This window comes from Lutra lutra, chromosome 4, assembly GCF_902655055.1.
Source record: "Lutra lutra chromosome 4, mLutLut1.2, whole genome shotgun sequence".
NCBI classification, from domain to species: Eukaryota; Metazoa; Chordata; class Mammalia; order Carnivora; family Mustelidae; genus Lutra; species Lutra lutra.
The window spans coordinates 50,387,106-50,404,478 of NC_062281.1; the positions used below are offsets into that span (position 1 = coordinate 50,387,106).

The 17,373-nt window shown below is 38.6% G+C and overlaps 1 protein-coding gene across 2 annotated transcripts; it reads right to left on the reverse strand.

Moving 5' to 3' along the window:
• Nucleotides 1-554: 554 nt before the first annotated feature.
• CA2 (carbonic anhydrase 2) lies at nucleotides 555-17,373 on the reverse strand. Of its 2 annotated transcripts, XM_047727785.1 has the most exons (7): nucleotides 16,978-17,344; nucleotides 15,658-15,855; nucleotides 7,326-7,444; nucleotides 6,734-6,826; nucleotides 5,606-5,668; nucleotides 3,145-3,300; nucleotides 555-1,365 (listed from the first exon to the last, which is right to left on the reverse strand). In XM_047727785.1, exons 1-7 carry the CDS (start codon nucleotides 17,009-17,011, stop codon nucleotides 1,246-1,248), a joined length of 783 nt encoding a protein of 260 aa, XP_047583741.1. In that variant the 5' UTR covers nucleotides 17,012-17,344; the 3' UTR covers nucleotides 555-1,245. The 2 variants fall into 2 exon arrangements, with proteins under 2 accessions (XP_047583741.1, XP_047583742.1); XM_047727786.1 differs by lacking the exon at nucleotides 7,326-7,444 and having other exon boundaries at nucleotides 16,978-17,373.

Here is a 17,373-nt window from a genome sequence, read left to right on the forward strand (position 1 = left end):
AACTTGGCTTTCCAGAATAACTCATCAGCCAAAAATTCATTCCATGGTCCAGGCACACAGCTAAATCCAGAACAGCCATAATAGTGGGAGATTTTTATTTCACGTATTCATTTTTCTTTCTATGTGTAAAGGGTATAATTTATCTTTCTAAGATTCGAATTACTCTTTTACTTGTGGGTACCACTTAAATTCCCTTCTTTAAATAAAATGGACTTTTACTTGTTTTATTTCCAAGGAGTATATATTGATTCTGCACATACACTTTTCTCTGGCTTGCTACTCTAGTTTAACCCGTTCCTCTCTCTCTTGCAGGATTCATTCTTGTAAGGGTTCTCATGAAGGTCACGTGAATGAGTGCTCAGAAAGCACTTAAAACAGCTCTTGGCAATTAATACATGACCTTCAGGGTTTTTCCTTTGATGGAAACTCCTACAATTGTGAGTACCCAATTATGATGGCTTATTGTTAATAATGTGTTAATAGGACTTATAAAAGAACACATTTTGCTCTTCCATTATTACCCAATACCCAGCATAGAATAAAATAAGCCAAAATAGAAGTCCAAATTTTATTAGAGAATATATCTAAAATACAATATTTATTAAGTTATGATATATTATTTGAATGGAAATATACTCTGTATTACAACTATAATTATAATAATTTTACAGATAATACTTCATTTACATCTCTGTAATTCAAAAGTCACTAAATTACAACATAATTCATTTTCCAGATAACATTGCTACAAATATATAAGAATTTAAAATTTTTTTCTTGAATATAGTATCTCGGAATCATAAACATTTATTTCATCTGATTTACATTACATAGAATCATGACTCTTTCACCTGATTTACATTACACAGCTCAATTTATCTCATGGAATGGATTTGCACTCATTCTACTTTCCTATGTTTTAATGTTAGCATTTTTGTGAACAGTTGTCCGTGCTCATCACCCCATGTGCTACGAACAAAGTCAAGATGCTTTGTTCTCTTATTCCTTATATTATATTCTCTCCTACAGAAAGGCTATTACCAGAACCAAAGCACCAGTCACAGCAATTTGGTCAAGCATGACAACTGGTCAAGTTCTTCACATTTTACTAATGAGGACAACAGGTGAGAGATAAGGATCTAGAAAACGAGACACAAAGCAGCCAAGGTCCGATTCACCAAGGTAGATTTGTGCTTAGCTAATATCCCGAATATCCACTATCTGGATGTGGGCTCTGGGGCCATCTTATTTGAAGGACGCATTAATCTGTCTGTTGTGCAGTGGCTGAGCTGGGCGCCAATTGTCCACCATCAGTTCTTCAGGCTCGCCCTCCTTATTGAAATTAAGCTTACGGAATTTCGTCATCTAAAAGGCAAAATACAAGATAAAAAATTTTAAAATACAAGTTTCCCAATAGTATTCATTTATGTGCTTATTCTCCCATACTCACCAATAGTCACCATACTATGTATGTATCAAAATTCAAAGTTCACTTTGGTTCCCAATAAATATACAATCACATAAACATTATATATGTATGCTTTTAGATGACAAGTCAGTTTCTGGAAAATACACACAAGATTGTTGGTGTCGTTTAGAAGGAAATTTTCAGTGGGCTTATCTTTTTCCCCTCTTAATTTTAAAATCAACCATCAAAAGTCTATAAAACACTTCTGAGATGTAAAATAATAATAAAAATTCTAGATCCAAATTATAGAGTTTTGTTTTCTGCCCCAGGAAGATAAACTACAGCATCTGTACTATTGGATAAAGTGGTCCAGGATCCAAAAGCCCCAGGAGATAAGTGACTGGTGCGCATCTCTGCTTTAATGTACAGAAACACATAAATGAATTTGCCCAAACTGGGATTTTGAATCCTTGACATTCGCTGATTTTTATTCCCCTTTAACCTCGCTTTAGTTCCCTGGCCCAGTGACGGGACACAGCCCTTAACCAGTCTCCTACTTCTTTGAGGTTGTTTTTACAAAGTGGTACGTCCCTCTGCCTTCACAAGTCTTGATCTAAATGAAGAAGGGTGATTTGGGCAGTAATGAAGCAACCCACAAATCAACAGCCTTTCACCTGATCTCTTTGGTCCCGTAATATTCCCTCAGTCTCACCCCTTGAAGTCAAATTCAATGTCAGTCAGTTACTGTAACATTAGTTAAATTATCCAGGATCCAAGTTCTTGTGGACCCTACAGAAGACTGTCCGTTTTCTACATTTCAACTGTGGGGGGAATAGAGACAGTCTATGGGTACTATTAGTGACCCAGAAGCTGCATTAATAACTTGAACCTCATAAACTATATTGTATGGGAAAGGTAAGAATCTGTGGTCTGGGCTTTAGAGCAACCTGGAGTGAGTTTTGATAGATAGTTTTCTCCAAGGGATGGCTTTTCCTTTTGTCAGAATTCAGAAATGTATTCTGATAGAAATAATGAGGAAGTGGAGATGCAACATGGCGGGGGGTGCGGTTAAGGGGGTAGGAGAAGAATAAATGAAACAAGATGGATTGGGAGGGAGACAAACCACAAGTGACTCTTAATCTCACAAAACAAACAGGGTTGCTGTGGGGAGGAGGGTTGGGAGAGGGGGGTGGGGTTATGGACATTGGGGAGGGTATGTGCTATGGTGAGTGCTGTGAAGTATGTAAACCTGGTGATTCACAGACCTGTATCCCTGGGGATAAAAATACATTAAATGTTTATAAAAACTAAATTAAAAAATAAAATTAAAAAAAATTGGAAAAAAAAAAAGGAAAGGAAACTGGGTAAGCTCTCATGTGAGTGAGCTGTTACCTGTGAGTTACCACTGATATCTATGGAACCTTGAATATGAAATCTCATTGTCCTGGGCCTTGATTTCCTTGTAGCATTTATATAAAAGCATTTATTAGGTGACAGACACCTTTCTCACTTAGTCCTCATGATTATCCAGTTGTACAGAGCAAACAAGCTGCCTAAAGTTATGGCTAATCCCAGCAAATACTTCTTGAATGCTGTTTATCTGCTAAGCACTGTTATGGACACTAGTTCCACATCTAGAAGCAGGAGCAGGAGGATTCAACCCCAGGTCTGTCCGAATCCAAAAGCCAAGCTCCTCTGCCTGGACGAAGGGCTCTACCTCACTTGAGAAAACCGACCTGTTCACTGCTAATGCTGATGGGCTCCTTGAGCACAATCCAGGTCACACATTCCAGAAGGGGAGGAGTGGTCAGTGAGCCTGGGTAGGTCCAGTAGTCCAAACTTCCAGGAAGGAGGCCACGAGGGTCAAAGTTAGTGAAGTCAGCACTCTTACCCTGGAACAAGGCAAACACACAGGTTACAAATGCCACATGATCAGAGCAGGAGGAAGGCAGAAGATTAGGAAACAGATATTCCCCTCTGGTTGCCAAAACTTTTTTCTTTTTTTTTAAGAGGTCCCATGTTGACCAGAAAACAAAGTAAAAAAGAAATTAAGAGAGATATTTGACTTGGAAATATAGTTGAGCAGATATGGGCAAGAGAGCCTGACTCTCTATTTTTCTCATGTCCAATTCTCATCTTATCCTCTCAAATCATCCCTTATAATTTCCATTGTTATTAACTGATCACATCCAGCATTTAAAACAAAACTGCTGCCACTGAAATAATGCAATTTTAGGCCTCAGTAACAAAAATATAGTATCTTTGATAAGGAGGTAACTGTCTTGCTATTCTATCTGATCACCAGATCAGGACTAAAGAACCCCTTTCCTTTCTGGACACTACACTTTCAAAGCATTAGATGTACAAGGCAGAGAGCTACAAGTAGAGTGACAAGGTTGTTACAAACAGAGAAAATTGCTGTATGGGAATAGTTAAAGGGCACTAAAGATAACTAGCCTGAGGGTAAGTAAAATGCTATTAGAGAATGGGGTCAAAAGAAAGAAGGACCATGCTTTTTACTTTGTTTCGTTTTGTTTTACTGAGGTATAATTAACACATAATATTATATTACCTTCAAGGTGCCCAACATAATGATTTGATATTTACGTATATTGTAAAATGATCACCACAATAAGTCTACTTGTTAACATGTAACAGTCTGTTACTAAGTTACAGCCCAGTTACTAATAATTTTTTTCTCTTATGATGAGGACTTCGAAAATCTGCTCTTAAAAAAAAAGTCTACTCTTAGCAACTTTCTAATATGCAATGCAATATTATTAATAGTCACCATGCTCTACATTATATCCCCATGACTTATTTATTTATTATTATTTTTAAAGATTTTATTTATTTATTTAAAGAGAGTGAAAGGGAGAAAGCACGAGAGGGTTAGGGTCAAAGAGTGAAGCAAACTCCCCACAGAGTGGGGAGCCGCCGTGGGACTTGATCCCAAGACTCCAGGATCATGACCTGAGCTGAAGATAGAAGCTTAACTGACTGAGCCACCTAGGTGCCTGAGTTACTTATTTCATAACTGGAACTTTACCCTTTGACCCCCTTCACTCACCTCCCCCCACCTCTGATAACCACCAATCTGTTTTCTGCATCTAGAGCTCACTTTTTTGTGTTTTTGTTTTCATTGTCTGTTTTTAGATTCCACATATAAGTGAGATCATATGGTTTTTGTCTTTTTCTGTCTGACTTATGTCACTTAGCATAATGGCCTTAAGGTCCACCAACATAGTAATCAATGGCAAGATTTCCTTCTTTTTTATGACTGGACAATATTCTATTGTGTAATATAATATATTATATATAATTATATATATATTATTATATCATAATATTATAACATATTGTATATAATATATAATTATATTATTATATTATAATATTATTGTATATTATTATATTTTATATATATAATATGTTACATAAATAGTTATATTATATATAGCACATTTCTTTATCCAGTCATCCAGTTTGGACAGTTAGACTATTTCTGGATCTTGGCTATTGTAAATAATGCTGCAATGAACATGAAGGTACATATATCTTTTTAAATAAGCGTTTTAAATCAGATTTATTCCACATAATCAATCCAAAGGGGTCAGCTAGGAGTAATAAGGGAGGCTTTCAAAAGATAAATGTGGCTTCAGTTTGAGGATAAGCTTTATAAAGCCAGAGCTGTCCTTGGTGATCATACGTAGCAGATGTTCAATGACCTAAACGTGGCTCTGCCATAGAGAGAATTCAAACATGAGATGGTTGTTCTTCATGGTCACCAATGTCTCTCCTACGTTAACCAGGTAACCAGCACAGAGCGAATACTCCACGAATATCTGCTGCATGAATGAAGGAATAATTTGACCCGATGATCTTTCAGTTTCCTTGTAGTCATGAGAATTCTCTGACTCTTGTAATATGAGTGTTCAAATGATAGGGAAGCAAGACTAAATAAATGCAAGTATTAAAATGATACTAGCATTAGGCTCAACTTTCAGATAAAAGTTAAGTGAATAGATAAGCAACATTTTACCTCTATTAACTCCTTATTGAAACACCACATGTCAAAGCAAGACTATTTATTTTGATCCAAAAAGTTTCCTAAAACCAATGGGATATTAAAACAATAATAATAAAAAATTTAAAAAAAAAAGTACTCTATTGAGGTGGCAAAAAATTCAACTGTACCTTTGTCTTTATGGAATCCAGGGCATCGAGGACTTTTTGTAGGCCTGGTCTGGCATCGCCAATCTATCGAAAGACACAACATACAAGGTACTGGAATCCTTGTACTACATCAGTGTTGATTTGAGCAGCTCTACCATAAAATTTTTCCAAGTAGTGCACCAAAGTCTCCCACTTGCTACATGCCACCAAACCACCTTACTCTGACTACACGGGCACCATGAACTTCCCCACTTTCACCAACAACTTCCCTCCGAGTTCTGACCCCCACCCCACTCCATAGTTCTCCTGAATCTATCCCCTAAAAATCACCAGTGACCTCTAACTGACCTCCAACTGCCAAAACAAAGAACACTGTTCAGTGCTTACCTTCGTTTTGCAGGATTTTATACTATTGACTTCTCTCCTTTCTGAAATTCTCTCCTCCTTTGGCTTTCCCTCTGCTCTCCAACTTCGTCAATCTCCCTTGACTCTTGTATTCCTTTTTAGCCATTTCATTAGCATCTTTCCACTGCCTTAAATGTCTTACATTTTGCAGTTTCTTGGGACTGCATGCTCAGCAGCTTTACCATCTCCCTCTTCAGGCTTTTCTTGGATGATTTCATACTCATGTGTAGCTCCCACCTGACATATGATGTCAGGCTCCATGAATCTCCAGCCTAGACCTATCTCCACTTGTTTTATAACTGTCTGGAGGGCAGCTCAACCTGTAAGTCCCACTGGTGTCTGAAATTCTCCAATACTGGGTCGCTGCCCTTGAGCCCTCCAAAACTTGATCTTACTTTAGCAGTCTGTCATGAAACAGTACTATCTAGTTAGGGACGAATCTTAAAACAAAAACCGGTAGTCACCTGAAGTATACCTCTTTTTCCTTTCACATTTCCCATGTATGCACCCTTCACATTTACATATAAATAGCACCTCATGAATACCTCTCAGATTGTTTCTCTACTGCTACTAGCTACTATGGTGGGGGGTGGGGGGCGTGGAGGGGGAACAGGTGCCTGAAAATATTTCAGAGCCAAAGGCATTTCCGAGGCTCTTTGTAGGATGTCCTGTTTACTCTGAATGTTCTGTTTGCCTAATCTTTCTAAAAAAACAGGGAAAACAAGAACTGGGCCATCAACTAACCTGCAAAAAAATACCCAAAACAGCCAGTCCATCAGGTTGCTGCACAGCTTTTCCAAAATTCCCATATTTGGTGTTCCAGTGAACCAAGTGAAGCTAAAGCAGTGGGAGACAAAACCACAATGAATGAGACACATAATAAATCCTACAGGTTTCATCCAGTGATCTTTGCCTCTTAGCTAGAGGTTACTAAAGGAAGTAAACGTGTGGATAACTTAAAAAATAAACTTTTCTTTCATTTTAATTCTAATTATTCACTATTTGACATAACAGCAAATGACTTCATCAACTCTAAGACAAAGAGTTACATGTTCTTGTGGGAAGACACAAAGCTTATTTCTAGATTTATATTAAAAGGGGATCCTCCAATTTGAATTTATTTTATTTTTTGCAAATAATGTTCTTGGAAGTAGTAGAGAATGTTTTGCAGCATTCATTGTAATATCACAAATAAAAGTTATAAGAAGCAAATATGAAGGTCCTTTTAAAAAAAAAGTTCATTTAGATTGAGTCAAATTTACAAAATTAAGGTTTTGAAATTAATGCTGAATATCAATTTACATCTTTCCCTGGAAAGCAAAAAAGCGTCTCTTACCTCTGCAGCATATTTCTTTTTATCCACAGTGTGCTCAGAACCTTGCCCATCAGATGAACCCCAGTGAAAGTGAAACTGAATCAATCTGTAAGTGCCAGTGAGGGGTCCTCCTTTCAGCACTAAAATTTAAAATATATATATATATATATATAATATATGTATATGTATACTATATATGTGCATATGTGTGTGTTTATATGTATATGAATGTATATACATACACACAATCATGTGTATACACATATACACATACATATGCACATGAAACACACACAGTATTAAATATTACAGTCTAATTTAACCCTGTTTCGTAGTTCTAAATTTATGCCTGTAGCAACATTTTCGCTCTGGGAAAATTAAGTCCAGACTCAAGTTTAGTCTATAGTGCTGAACAAAATCATTTCAGCTGGCTTTTCTCCTCACTCGTGTTGGCTTGAAGGATGGGTGTTTTTCCCATCTGGTTTCTGAGCACAGTGATACTTCTCTTCTGGATTTGGTTTGGAGTCAGAGGTGCTGGTTGAGAAAGAGGAAATTTTAGGTGGAATTATTAAGTCCTCTGTGAATCACTGAGGAAGTGCCCGTGCAGCTGCTTGCCAGTGTGGGTCTGTGGCCCACACTGACTAGCATGGGAACCGCTGCTCTACATGGCCCAGTGGCCGTCTACCTCCTGCTTCACTAACCCCCGAGGCCAGTCCTTACCCTCCAGAATTTGTGAAACCATAAGCATTCTACTGATCTTAGTAGAATATCCAATTCTCCTTGCCCTGGCCTTCCAAATTCTCCAGAATTCGGATTGTCACTGGTACTAACTAGCTTGGTACATTGAAAAAAAAATTTTTTTTTGAGATTTATTTAGAAAGAGAAAGAGAGAGTGGGTGCATGAGTTGGGGGGAAGGGCAGAGGCAGAGAGAATCTCAAGCAGGCACACCTGGAGCCTGACACTGACTTGATCCCAGGACCCTGAGATCATGACCTGAGCTGAAACCAAAAGTCAGCTGCCTAACCGACTGAGCCACCAACATGCCCCCCATTAAAATTTTTTATTGAACGTTTCTGACCTTAATGTCCTCATCTGTAAAGTGGATACGTTCAATTGTTTATTACTTCACTGAGAGTTTGCTGATCATCTAACATATGCAGTATTCTATTGTCTCCAAAACCTTAAAATTCTAACTTTAATAACTGCCTAATGATTCTACTCCTCTGGTATTAATATAACTTTGTTAGAGAAAAACACAAGATGGAAGAATGTGACTAGATGTCATCTTCTTAGACCACAGTCTATTTGCAGATAATTAATGATATGTGTGTTACAGAGAATTAATATAGTATGAAATCAGTTTCCCCATCCTCTCCATAAACTTTTTATTTAAGTTATATGTATTATTGAAATGTTACCAATATATTTAAAAGCTTTTAAAATTAGTTTAGTTCTACCATCTATTTTTATAATTGTATTTTAATAGCTTTGGGTTATAAATCTATAAAACAATGAGCCCAAACTTACTTTGGCTTTGCAGAACAAAGCAACAAAGTCTGTACAATCAAATTTGCTTAACTTCACCCAAATACACATAAACGGTAGCAACACCCATTCATTTACCCAAAGGAAAAAATAGAGCTGGCTGGAAGACATTTAGGCCTTTCCTACAGCTCTTGATACAATCTCTCCTTGCCAGCTCTGCCTTACAATAGGCCAGGAGAAAAAAAGAAGGAATTAAATAAAAGAAAAAAAAAGAAAAAAAAACAATCAGAAGTGGTGTTATATCATCGATTTGGGTATATTCTGATAAAATCACATCTTTTGAACCTTAAAAACAAATTATTATAAATTTTTTTTTTAATCTAATAATCCTATAAGGAAAGACTTAGCCTTATCTGCCCCCTCCTCTAGGCTTTTTCAAAAATGAGAAAATTCCCATTTTTCATAATGATCTACCCTCAAAACAAAATATATATTTATGAAATAAATTGGTACTGAAACAATTCCTTTATAATCACTTTAAAGCTACTAATTGGCTGATCCTAAAAAGCAAATATCCTAACATCATTAATTCTACCAAGTGGCAAAATAAATGAAATAAAACCATATTAAGCAACCAGTGTAACTTATCATTCTAAATGAATCTCCTTTCCCTTATAAAGAATCATATCAGAATCTTAAATTTTAAAAATAATAAAGCTTACTGGCTATTTCCTATTCTTATTCACTCCCTTGAAGACCTTAAGATTCCAGCCTAATTTATTTATTTCAGAGAATATTTAGAATTAGGCAAGAATGTATATGAGCTTTTCTTAAATAAGCTTTGTTAATCTAAAAAAAAAAATGCTCTGGGTTCAATGATTAAACTTACTCAGTGCTAATCTATTATTACCAGACACCTGCTTTAGCTCCTGTTAAAATAAAACTATGTTGCTATGTAGATTAGAAGCCCATCGTACATAGGAGAGATTATTAAATTCTTAAAATTTAATTGCTACAAAAAGAAGCATTTCTTGTCTTCTTCAGCTAGTTACTTATTTCTCGGCAAATTCTTAGCATGGAGTTTTGTCAATGAAGTCCCCCCCAAAACATCATTATAATAATAAATCACCACAAACCCCAATAAAGGTAACATATATATATATTTTTTTTTATTTGAGAAATAAAAAATATATTTGGTTGAGAGATACGGAGTTTGCACTTTTTCCAGATCTACTTATTTATTTACTTATTTGGATTGCTATTTGCCATTTCTGAACTGTTCCAGTTTAAAATGAAGTCTGTTTTTCTGATGCAAAAGTAATTTAAAAAGGTAATATAAACTGCAGACTGTGTTTTTCCTCTTTAAAATCCAGCCCTGCTGGTGGGGGCCCTGAAGAGTCAATAATTAATTGTATCATAGAAATGTGTTCCACAGGGATGGGAGAGATATAAATGGAGTTTTCTACCAGGATATCTTTTTCAAGATTCCCAAAACTTAATTTAAATCCAAATCTCAACACCAAGAGCTCCAGCTAATTTTAATTTCGATGATCTCCCATCAGTTATACATACTGTATACATAACACACAAAATAAGCACTAATTATATTATAATCTGTCTTCCTATACATATTACTTAGGGAAGTTATGTAAATTCTGTTTTTTGTGAAAATTAAGATACCACCCCAGTAATAAGACTATCTATGCGAATTAAAAACTGAAAAATTAACATTTTTAAATTTTTTCTTCCCACTTTATTATTACTTAACGTAAGATGTATCCAAATAACAAACTAAAGATCTTAATGAATATCGATAATCTCTCTTAAATCCAAAATACAGATAAGCCCATTTCCAATAATCTTTAGTTTAAAATTCAAATTTGAGGGATTTCTTATTAATGAAGTAAAGGACTAAGTCTACTAAAACTGCGGCATTTCCCAGCAGGTAAACAATCTTCTTTTATGAATACTTTTAAAATTATTAAATCACACATTGCTGTTTTGTTTTTTTAGCAGTAGCGAATAATCCTAGGGTTGACATACTAAAATCAAGAAAATGAATGAGGACAAGATGTCGACAATCCATTTCTTTTAAATAGTGAGATGTTTAGCTGTCACTTTCACTGCGGTAAACAACAATTAAAAATCAACAGAACAGAAATTTTTAGTTACAGGTATATAGAAATCATAGAAGAGTATAAAAAAAGAAACGCTTTTGACATGAACATAATTAAATACAGAACTTAGAATGCTTTGGTCAGTTTTATGAATACTTAGGTTTCTGCTTATAACATTAACAGTATGCACAACAAACCCTTTCACTTGTTGCTATTATGTTTCCTTTTAACTTAAAATTATTCATGGAAGGATAATTTTAAAGTTTCAAAAGCAAGTCCTTGAAAATCAAGCAAGACTCATGTATGAAGCTCTATTATGTCATACAGACAATGGTCTGCTTCAAATGAGCATAAGTAAACTGTTTCCTTCCTTTTTTCTTGAGATAATATAAACAGATAAAAATATTTCCATTTCTAAAGAACAGAAATGATATGAGAGTTGTATATAGATTGGCTCAATAATTTCAGGCATTGGTTTTTCAATATTTGCATCTAACATTGTAATAAGGCAGGAGAGTTTTAAACTCTTCCCTAAAACTTAATGAGTTAGCAGAAGTTAATAATTTGACTAGTATTTTTTCTCCCAGATAAAGCTAGTAATAAAAGAACTCAAGCAGAGAGAGTTATTTTTTAATAATTTTTTGAAAGCCTAACAGGATTAGCAACTTTTCATTTATTAAAGGTGGTTAATTTTTAAAAGAATTTAGAAGATTGATGAGAGCTTCCAGTTAAAGCCTATTAACCCCGCAATTTTTTTTATTAACTCCACACTTAAAAAGAATTATCTCAAGCTCAAATATACTAATAAACACAACCAGCTCATTTCCTGATAACTTAGCACTTAAGTTCGAGTCTAAGATAATATTTAGAATGTATTTGAAAACTTAAATCTATGAGAAATTCTAGAAGGCTGAAACCACACTAAAAATAAAGATAAATCAATTAAAATGAACTGAAGCACTATCAATGTAGAAAACAAGACATAAAAGATATCTAAAAATGTTAATGCCATAAAAATAACTCCTAACAAAAAGAGATGTTAAGTTGTCGACTTAAAATATCGAGTGACCAAAATGAAGAAATTATTTTTAGACTTAAGTGTATAGAAAAGCATATCAATTTTTAAAACCATGGTATGTACACACTAAATATTAACTCTGGTTATCATTCAAAGATTCTTATTCAACTTCTATTTTTTTTTTTTTTAAAGATTTATTTGACAGAGAGAGATCACAGGCAGGCAGAGAGGCAGGCACAGAGAGAGGGGGAAGCAGGCTCCCCGCTGAGCAGAGAGCCCGATGCGGGGCTCGATCCCAGGACCCTGGGACCACGACCTGAGCCGAAGGCAGAGGCTTAACCCACTGAGCCACCCAGGTGCCCCTCAACTTCTATTTTTAAGTGATGGGCATTTAAATTCCTTAGCATTCTGTTTCCTCATGTTTAAGTGAATTTGAATGGAATATCTCCATCATTTGTTCTAACTTGAGAGTCTAGGATTCTTTAAAAAAAAAAAAAGTCAAAAGGGTGTTTCTCGGCATGGTATGATTGTTTGTTTTATTCTATAGATGTGTTTTTCCTTAATGCCAACATTTTAATATAGTCTGCATCCTAGAAAAAAAAATAATAAAAAATGCTTCCTTGTTTAACCAGAACAACTGACAATGTTGAAGAGGTTTGGGCAAAGTTACAAAGGGATCTTTCATACGTAAAGGAGAGCAGGTCATTCTAACATTAACTCTTCCTCGTCTGTCAGAGTAAATACTGCACTCTTTCAAATCCCGGGGTGTTTCCTACTTCTCTGGCCTGGAGTCTCCTCCAAGACACCAAAATCCTTCAAGCCTCACCACAATTTTTATTCACCCTGGAAAGTCTTTCCTGACTTACACAGGATGACTCCTAAGTCTCTTTCATGTTTCCATTGTTCCTTGGAATGGAACAACGTATGTCCTTCTTGGGCTTGCCAAAGTCATGGTCAGCATCTGTTATTTCTCTGCCTTTCCACCTGAGGCTTGCCCAGCATGAGTTCAAGGGATACAAGAAAGAGACCAGGCCTCAATCCTGCCTTTGTGGTACCTAGCTGATCTTGCATTCAATTGGCGTTAGGAAGGGTTTTCTTGTGGTGGTGGTTGGTTTTTTTATAAGAACTGAGTGAAGAACACGTGTATCTCTAAAGACATAGATTTGAGACCCCATTGGAACCACTTTCTTCACAATCTAAACATGGCTTTCATAATATATGTGTTACTCACCAGGAGAAGTACTTAGAAAAGTGTGGCTAGCTCTAATCAGTTACTGCTTGTGTAGAAATCTATCAGGACTCGACATATCCATGCTAAAACATGTAACTATATAACGTCTCATATAAAATCAGTACCCACTTTAATATGATAAATGGGATGTCCAGGAACATATAAAAAATAAATTGTTTAAATCCCATCAAGTGATGGCAGGTAATCTTACAGCTCATCAGAAACTTTCTTCAGAAATCTTATCACAAGGGCGCCTGGGTGGCTCGGTGGGTTAAGCCGCTGCCTTCGGCTCAGGTCATGATCTCAGGGTCCTGGGATCGAGTCCCGCATCGGGCTCTCTGCTCAGCAAGAAGCCTGCTTCCTCCTCTCTCTCTCTCTCTCTGCCTGCCTCTCCGTCTACTTGTGATCTCTCTCTGTCAAATAAATAAATAAAATCTTAAAAAAAAAAAAAAAAAGAAATCTTATCACAGGTGCAATCCCTACAACAATTGCCTAATAAACAGTCAAATGGTATGAAGACATGGAAACAGCAATCGTCACTTACTGTGGAATTATTACGTGCCAAGTGCTGGGCTAGGTGCTTCATATCTGTTGTCCCATTTAATCCTTCCTCCGTGGTAGAAACTACTCTTACTCCAATTTTATAGTTAAGGAAACTAAAAATTAGAGAGATTAAGTTGCTGTTGTTCCCAGGGCCACTGAGCTGGTTAGTGGCAGAGATGGAACTTGAGCCCATGGATCTCTGACCCCATTCCATGCTCATAGTTGCTACTCTAAATGCTGAAATCCATTTTCCAGTAATAATATACTACTAGCACAATTACTTCATGACCGGATTTGTAAAGAATAGAGGGAATTATCTCATCTGGTTCTATTTGTTAGACATTTGTTTCCTCATTGCTCCAAAAAAAGTATCCAATGTCTATGTCGCCCCAAATGAGGTATATAACTGGTAGACATGACTCTCATTGAAAACGATGATCTCACTGGCAACACTGAAACATACCTTCATTGCATCTCTTTTTGTAGAAGTTGATAGGTACAGACTAAAATAGCTCACTTTTTTTGGTCTTTGAATAACTAAACATGAACTTTTATAGCATCCTTTCTGTATGTATAATACCACCAAGACCTACGGTCTTGTCCTATATAATCAAAGTATACAGTATCTTTAACAGGAAGGGAAGAAATTTGTTTCCCTCATATTTAGCCTAATCATTTGAGCATTGTTTCTTTGGAGTGGGAGGCTTATTTGGGAAGGCAGTGTAGCAGAATGATTGAAGGAATGTCTTCAGGAAACATCCTCTATTAAACCTAATAATCAAAGTCTAATTACTCATTATACTATGCCAGAATGTGTGTGTGTGCTTGTGTGTGTACTGGGGGGAGGTGCACCCAGGGCACAGGTAGGTTGAAAACATTTCTCAGATGATCTCCACATCACCCTCCATCAAGTTGTCTTCCAGAATCACTATTTCAGAAATCCAAGTGTCAAAAAAGTGTTTGAAGCAGGAGGAGAAGGGATTTTTTCCAAACTGGACTGAATATATAAGAGAGCTACAAAAAAAGAATGGTCAACTAGGCTATGGCAATTATAATCACACTTATATATTAGTACTATCAGTCGTTACTCCAAAATTTTGACAGCATTATTGAATGCATCCCTGTTTCTCTGTGCTCTCTTTTGGCCCCATGCTTTCCCTCTCCCATACCATCACCGCTCGTCATATGTTTGCAATGACCTTCAGAGGAAAGCACTCAGGAAAATAGGGCACTGGCAATTAAAACAACCAGTGGGCAAAGAAAGCTGCTACCATGTCTGAATGGGATTGTTCTCCTGTTTCTAAATAAGAAAAAAAGAAGCATTCAATGGGCTTCCTGTAAACAGCTCCGCTACAGATAAATTACAGTAATTGGTTTTGTCAGCAATGGGCTAGGTGGGCCAATGCCCACCCACTCTAAAACATCTTCATTTGTGGAATGAATTTCTGGGTGGATACCAAAAAACACTGCCTCCTCTTATCACATTTGTACCCATAAATACAATGTTTCAAAAAATTTTCACTATTTTAAATAGTGAGGTTTTCATCACTCCCCTGTCTGCTGCCTTGAAGAGAGCACTAAAGAGGTACTTTTTATTGGATAGGATCAATTCTGGAAAACAAATATTTTAGAAAGAATCTTAAAATTTTCAGTTTTTGCAAATCTCATCCTTGCTAATCTTCACATCCCAGCGACCTTGCCTTCTGTGACTTTTCACAAGCAGATCACAGTTATTCAGTGACCTACATAGAAACCAGGAATTGTATAGAGGAGCAACAGCCCTGGGCCACTTCAAAGTAATTAGCCTACTTCTCAGAGCCTGGGACCTAACAAAGATGAGCAAAGTGGCATCTTTGAGTACTGAGACAAACTGTAGGATTAAACCACTGCTCCTGATTCCTCTCATTAAGCTGGGAAAATACTGGGTAAAAGGCACACGTTATTTTTTAAACACTGACCTGCTTTGTCCTGGGAGTCATCGAATTCCACGTTGAAAGAGTGACCGTTGTTGATGATCCTGCGAGAAACCGCTTGCTCATAGGAAGGAGACAAAGCCTTCAGGGCAGGGTCATGAATGGCTGCTTTGGTGTCAATGTCAACAGGGGACTGGCGCTGTCCCTTGGCAATGGGGAAGTCCTTATACCAGTGCTCGGGTCCTAGTGGTCAGAAGAGATGTGTGAATCCCCCAGTGTGGGGAAGGGTACAACCAGAGCCCTAGAAAGGGGTAATGATTCTGGAACCAATGGGATCCGTTCCAATTTTGGTGGCCCCACTTAGCTGAATACCTCTGGGAAAACAATGTGTGCCTCAGTTTCATCATTTGTACTATGGGGTCATAACCGGCATCGGAGAAGTTGTGAGAACTGGAATCAATACATGAAAGGTCATTGAACAAACAGAGTGCCATATAAATATTACCTATTTTTACCCTCATTTTATTGAATTCGCAACTGAAATTGGGCAGACACTACCGCAGGGCTTGTGGTTAGCATGTAGGATGTTCAAGCTCATTTAAGACCTTGGAGCGGTCGGGATTTCTCCCTGGAGTCCTCCTACTGAATGTGAAGGCCAGTCACTGCTCAGACCCGGGCACCTCTCTTGTAAAGATCAGGGAAGCCCCACACCACCCCCAGATGCGCAAGGGGCGCCAGACGCATCTTTCTTTCGCGTAGGTTGGCTCTGGAGAACCCAGATCAGTAGCCATGATAAACCCGGGTTCCTGGTGACCGCCTAACATTAAGAGATCAGAGATGATGGGTAAACTCAGAAATCACCGCGATGGATTCAAACCAGCCCACGAAAATGCCCCGGGACAGTTTGTGCTGAGCGCCTTAGCCACAGGTGGTGCTGAGAATGAAGTGTGTAGGGGGAAGGGAGGGTCCCCTAATTTTTCTGCATTCAACAACTAAAATTTTCCAGTTACAACCCTTCCTCGCTTCCTCCTAGGTCCGGTTAGGATAGTCTCCGCTCGGGACCCGAGGGCAACTGTCCTCCAGTCCCAAGGCTGAGGCTGCGCTCCTCCCCCTCCCGCCCTACGCGCCACCGCTGGACGCGGGGATTCCTCGACAGTGACCCCGGGGCTGGGGCAACGGGGGCATCCCAGCGACAGGGAGCAGCGGGCGGGGCAGGCTCGGGGGCACACCTTGCCTCGGGTGCTCCGACTAGCCGCGGTAAACAGCAGGTGCGGGCGCTGCGGGGCCGGGGCCGGGGCCCGGGCCGGGGCCGACATTGGGGCCCCGGGTGCCGCCGCCGCCGCGCCGCCCTCCTGCTGCACTCACCATTGTGCTTGCCGTATCCCCAGTGATGGGCCATGGTCGTGCGGCTGGTCGAGGCAGGGCAGGATTTGGCGCCGTTCTAGAAGCGGCTGCTCCTCGGGCGCCTGCACCGTGTGTCCGCGGGTCGCGCCGTCACCGGCTTTTATAGGCTCCCGCCAACTTCGCGTTTCGGGGGCGGCCCGGGGGAGGGAGCCCCGGGTGGACCTGGATGAGGGGAGGAGGAGGTGACGGGCGGAGGTGATCTCCCAGTGCTTGGGGCGGGTCAGGCGGGCGAGGCACCGGGGGCGGGGAGAACGCCCTCTCGGCGGGCGCTCTGCTGGGCTCAGGACCTCCTCTCCTGACCCCCGGCTCCCCTCGGCCCGCGGCCCGGGCTCCGGGTCCCTGGGCTGGCAACGAGGC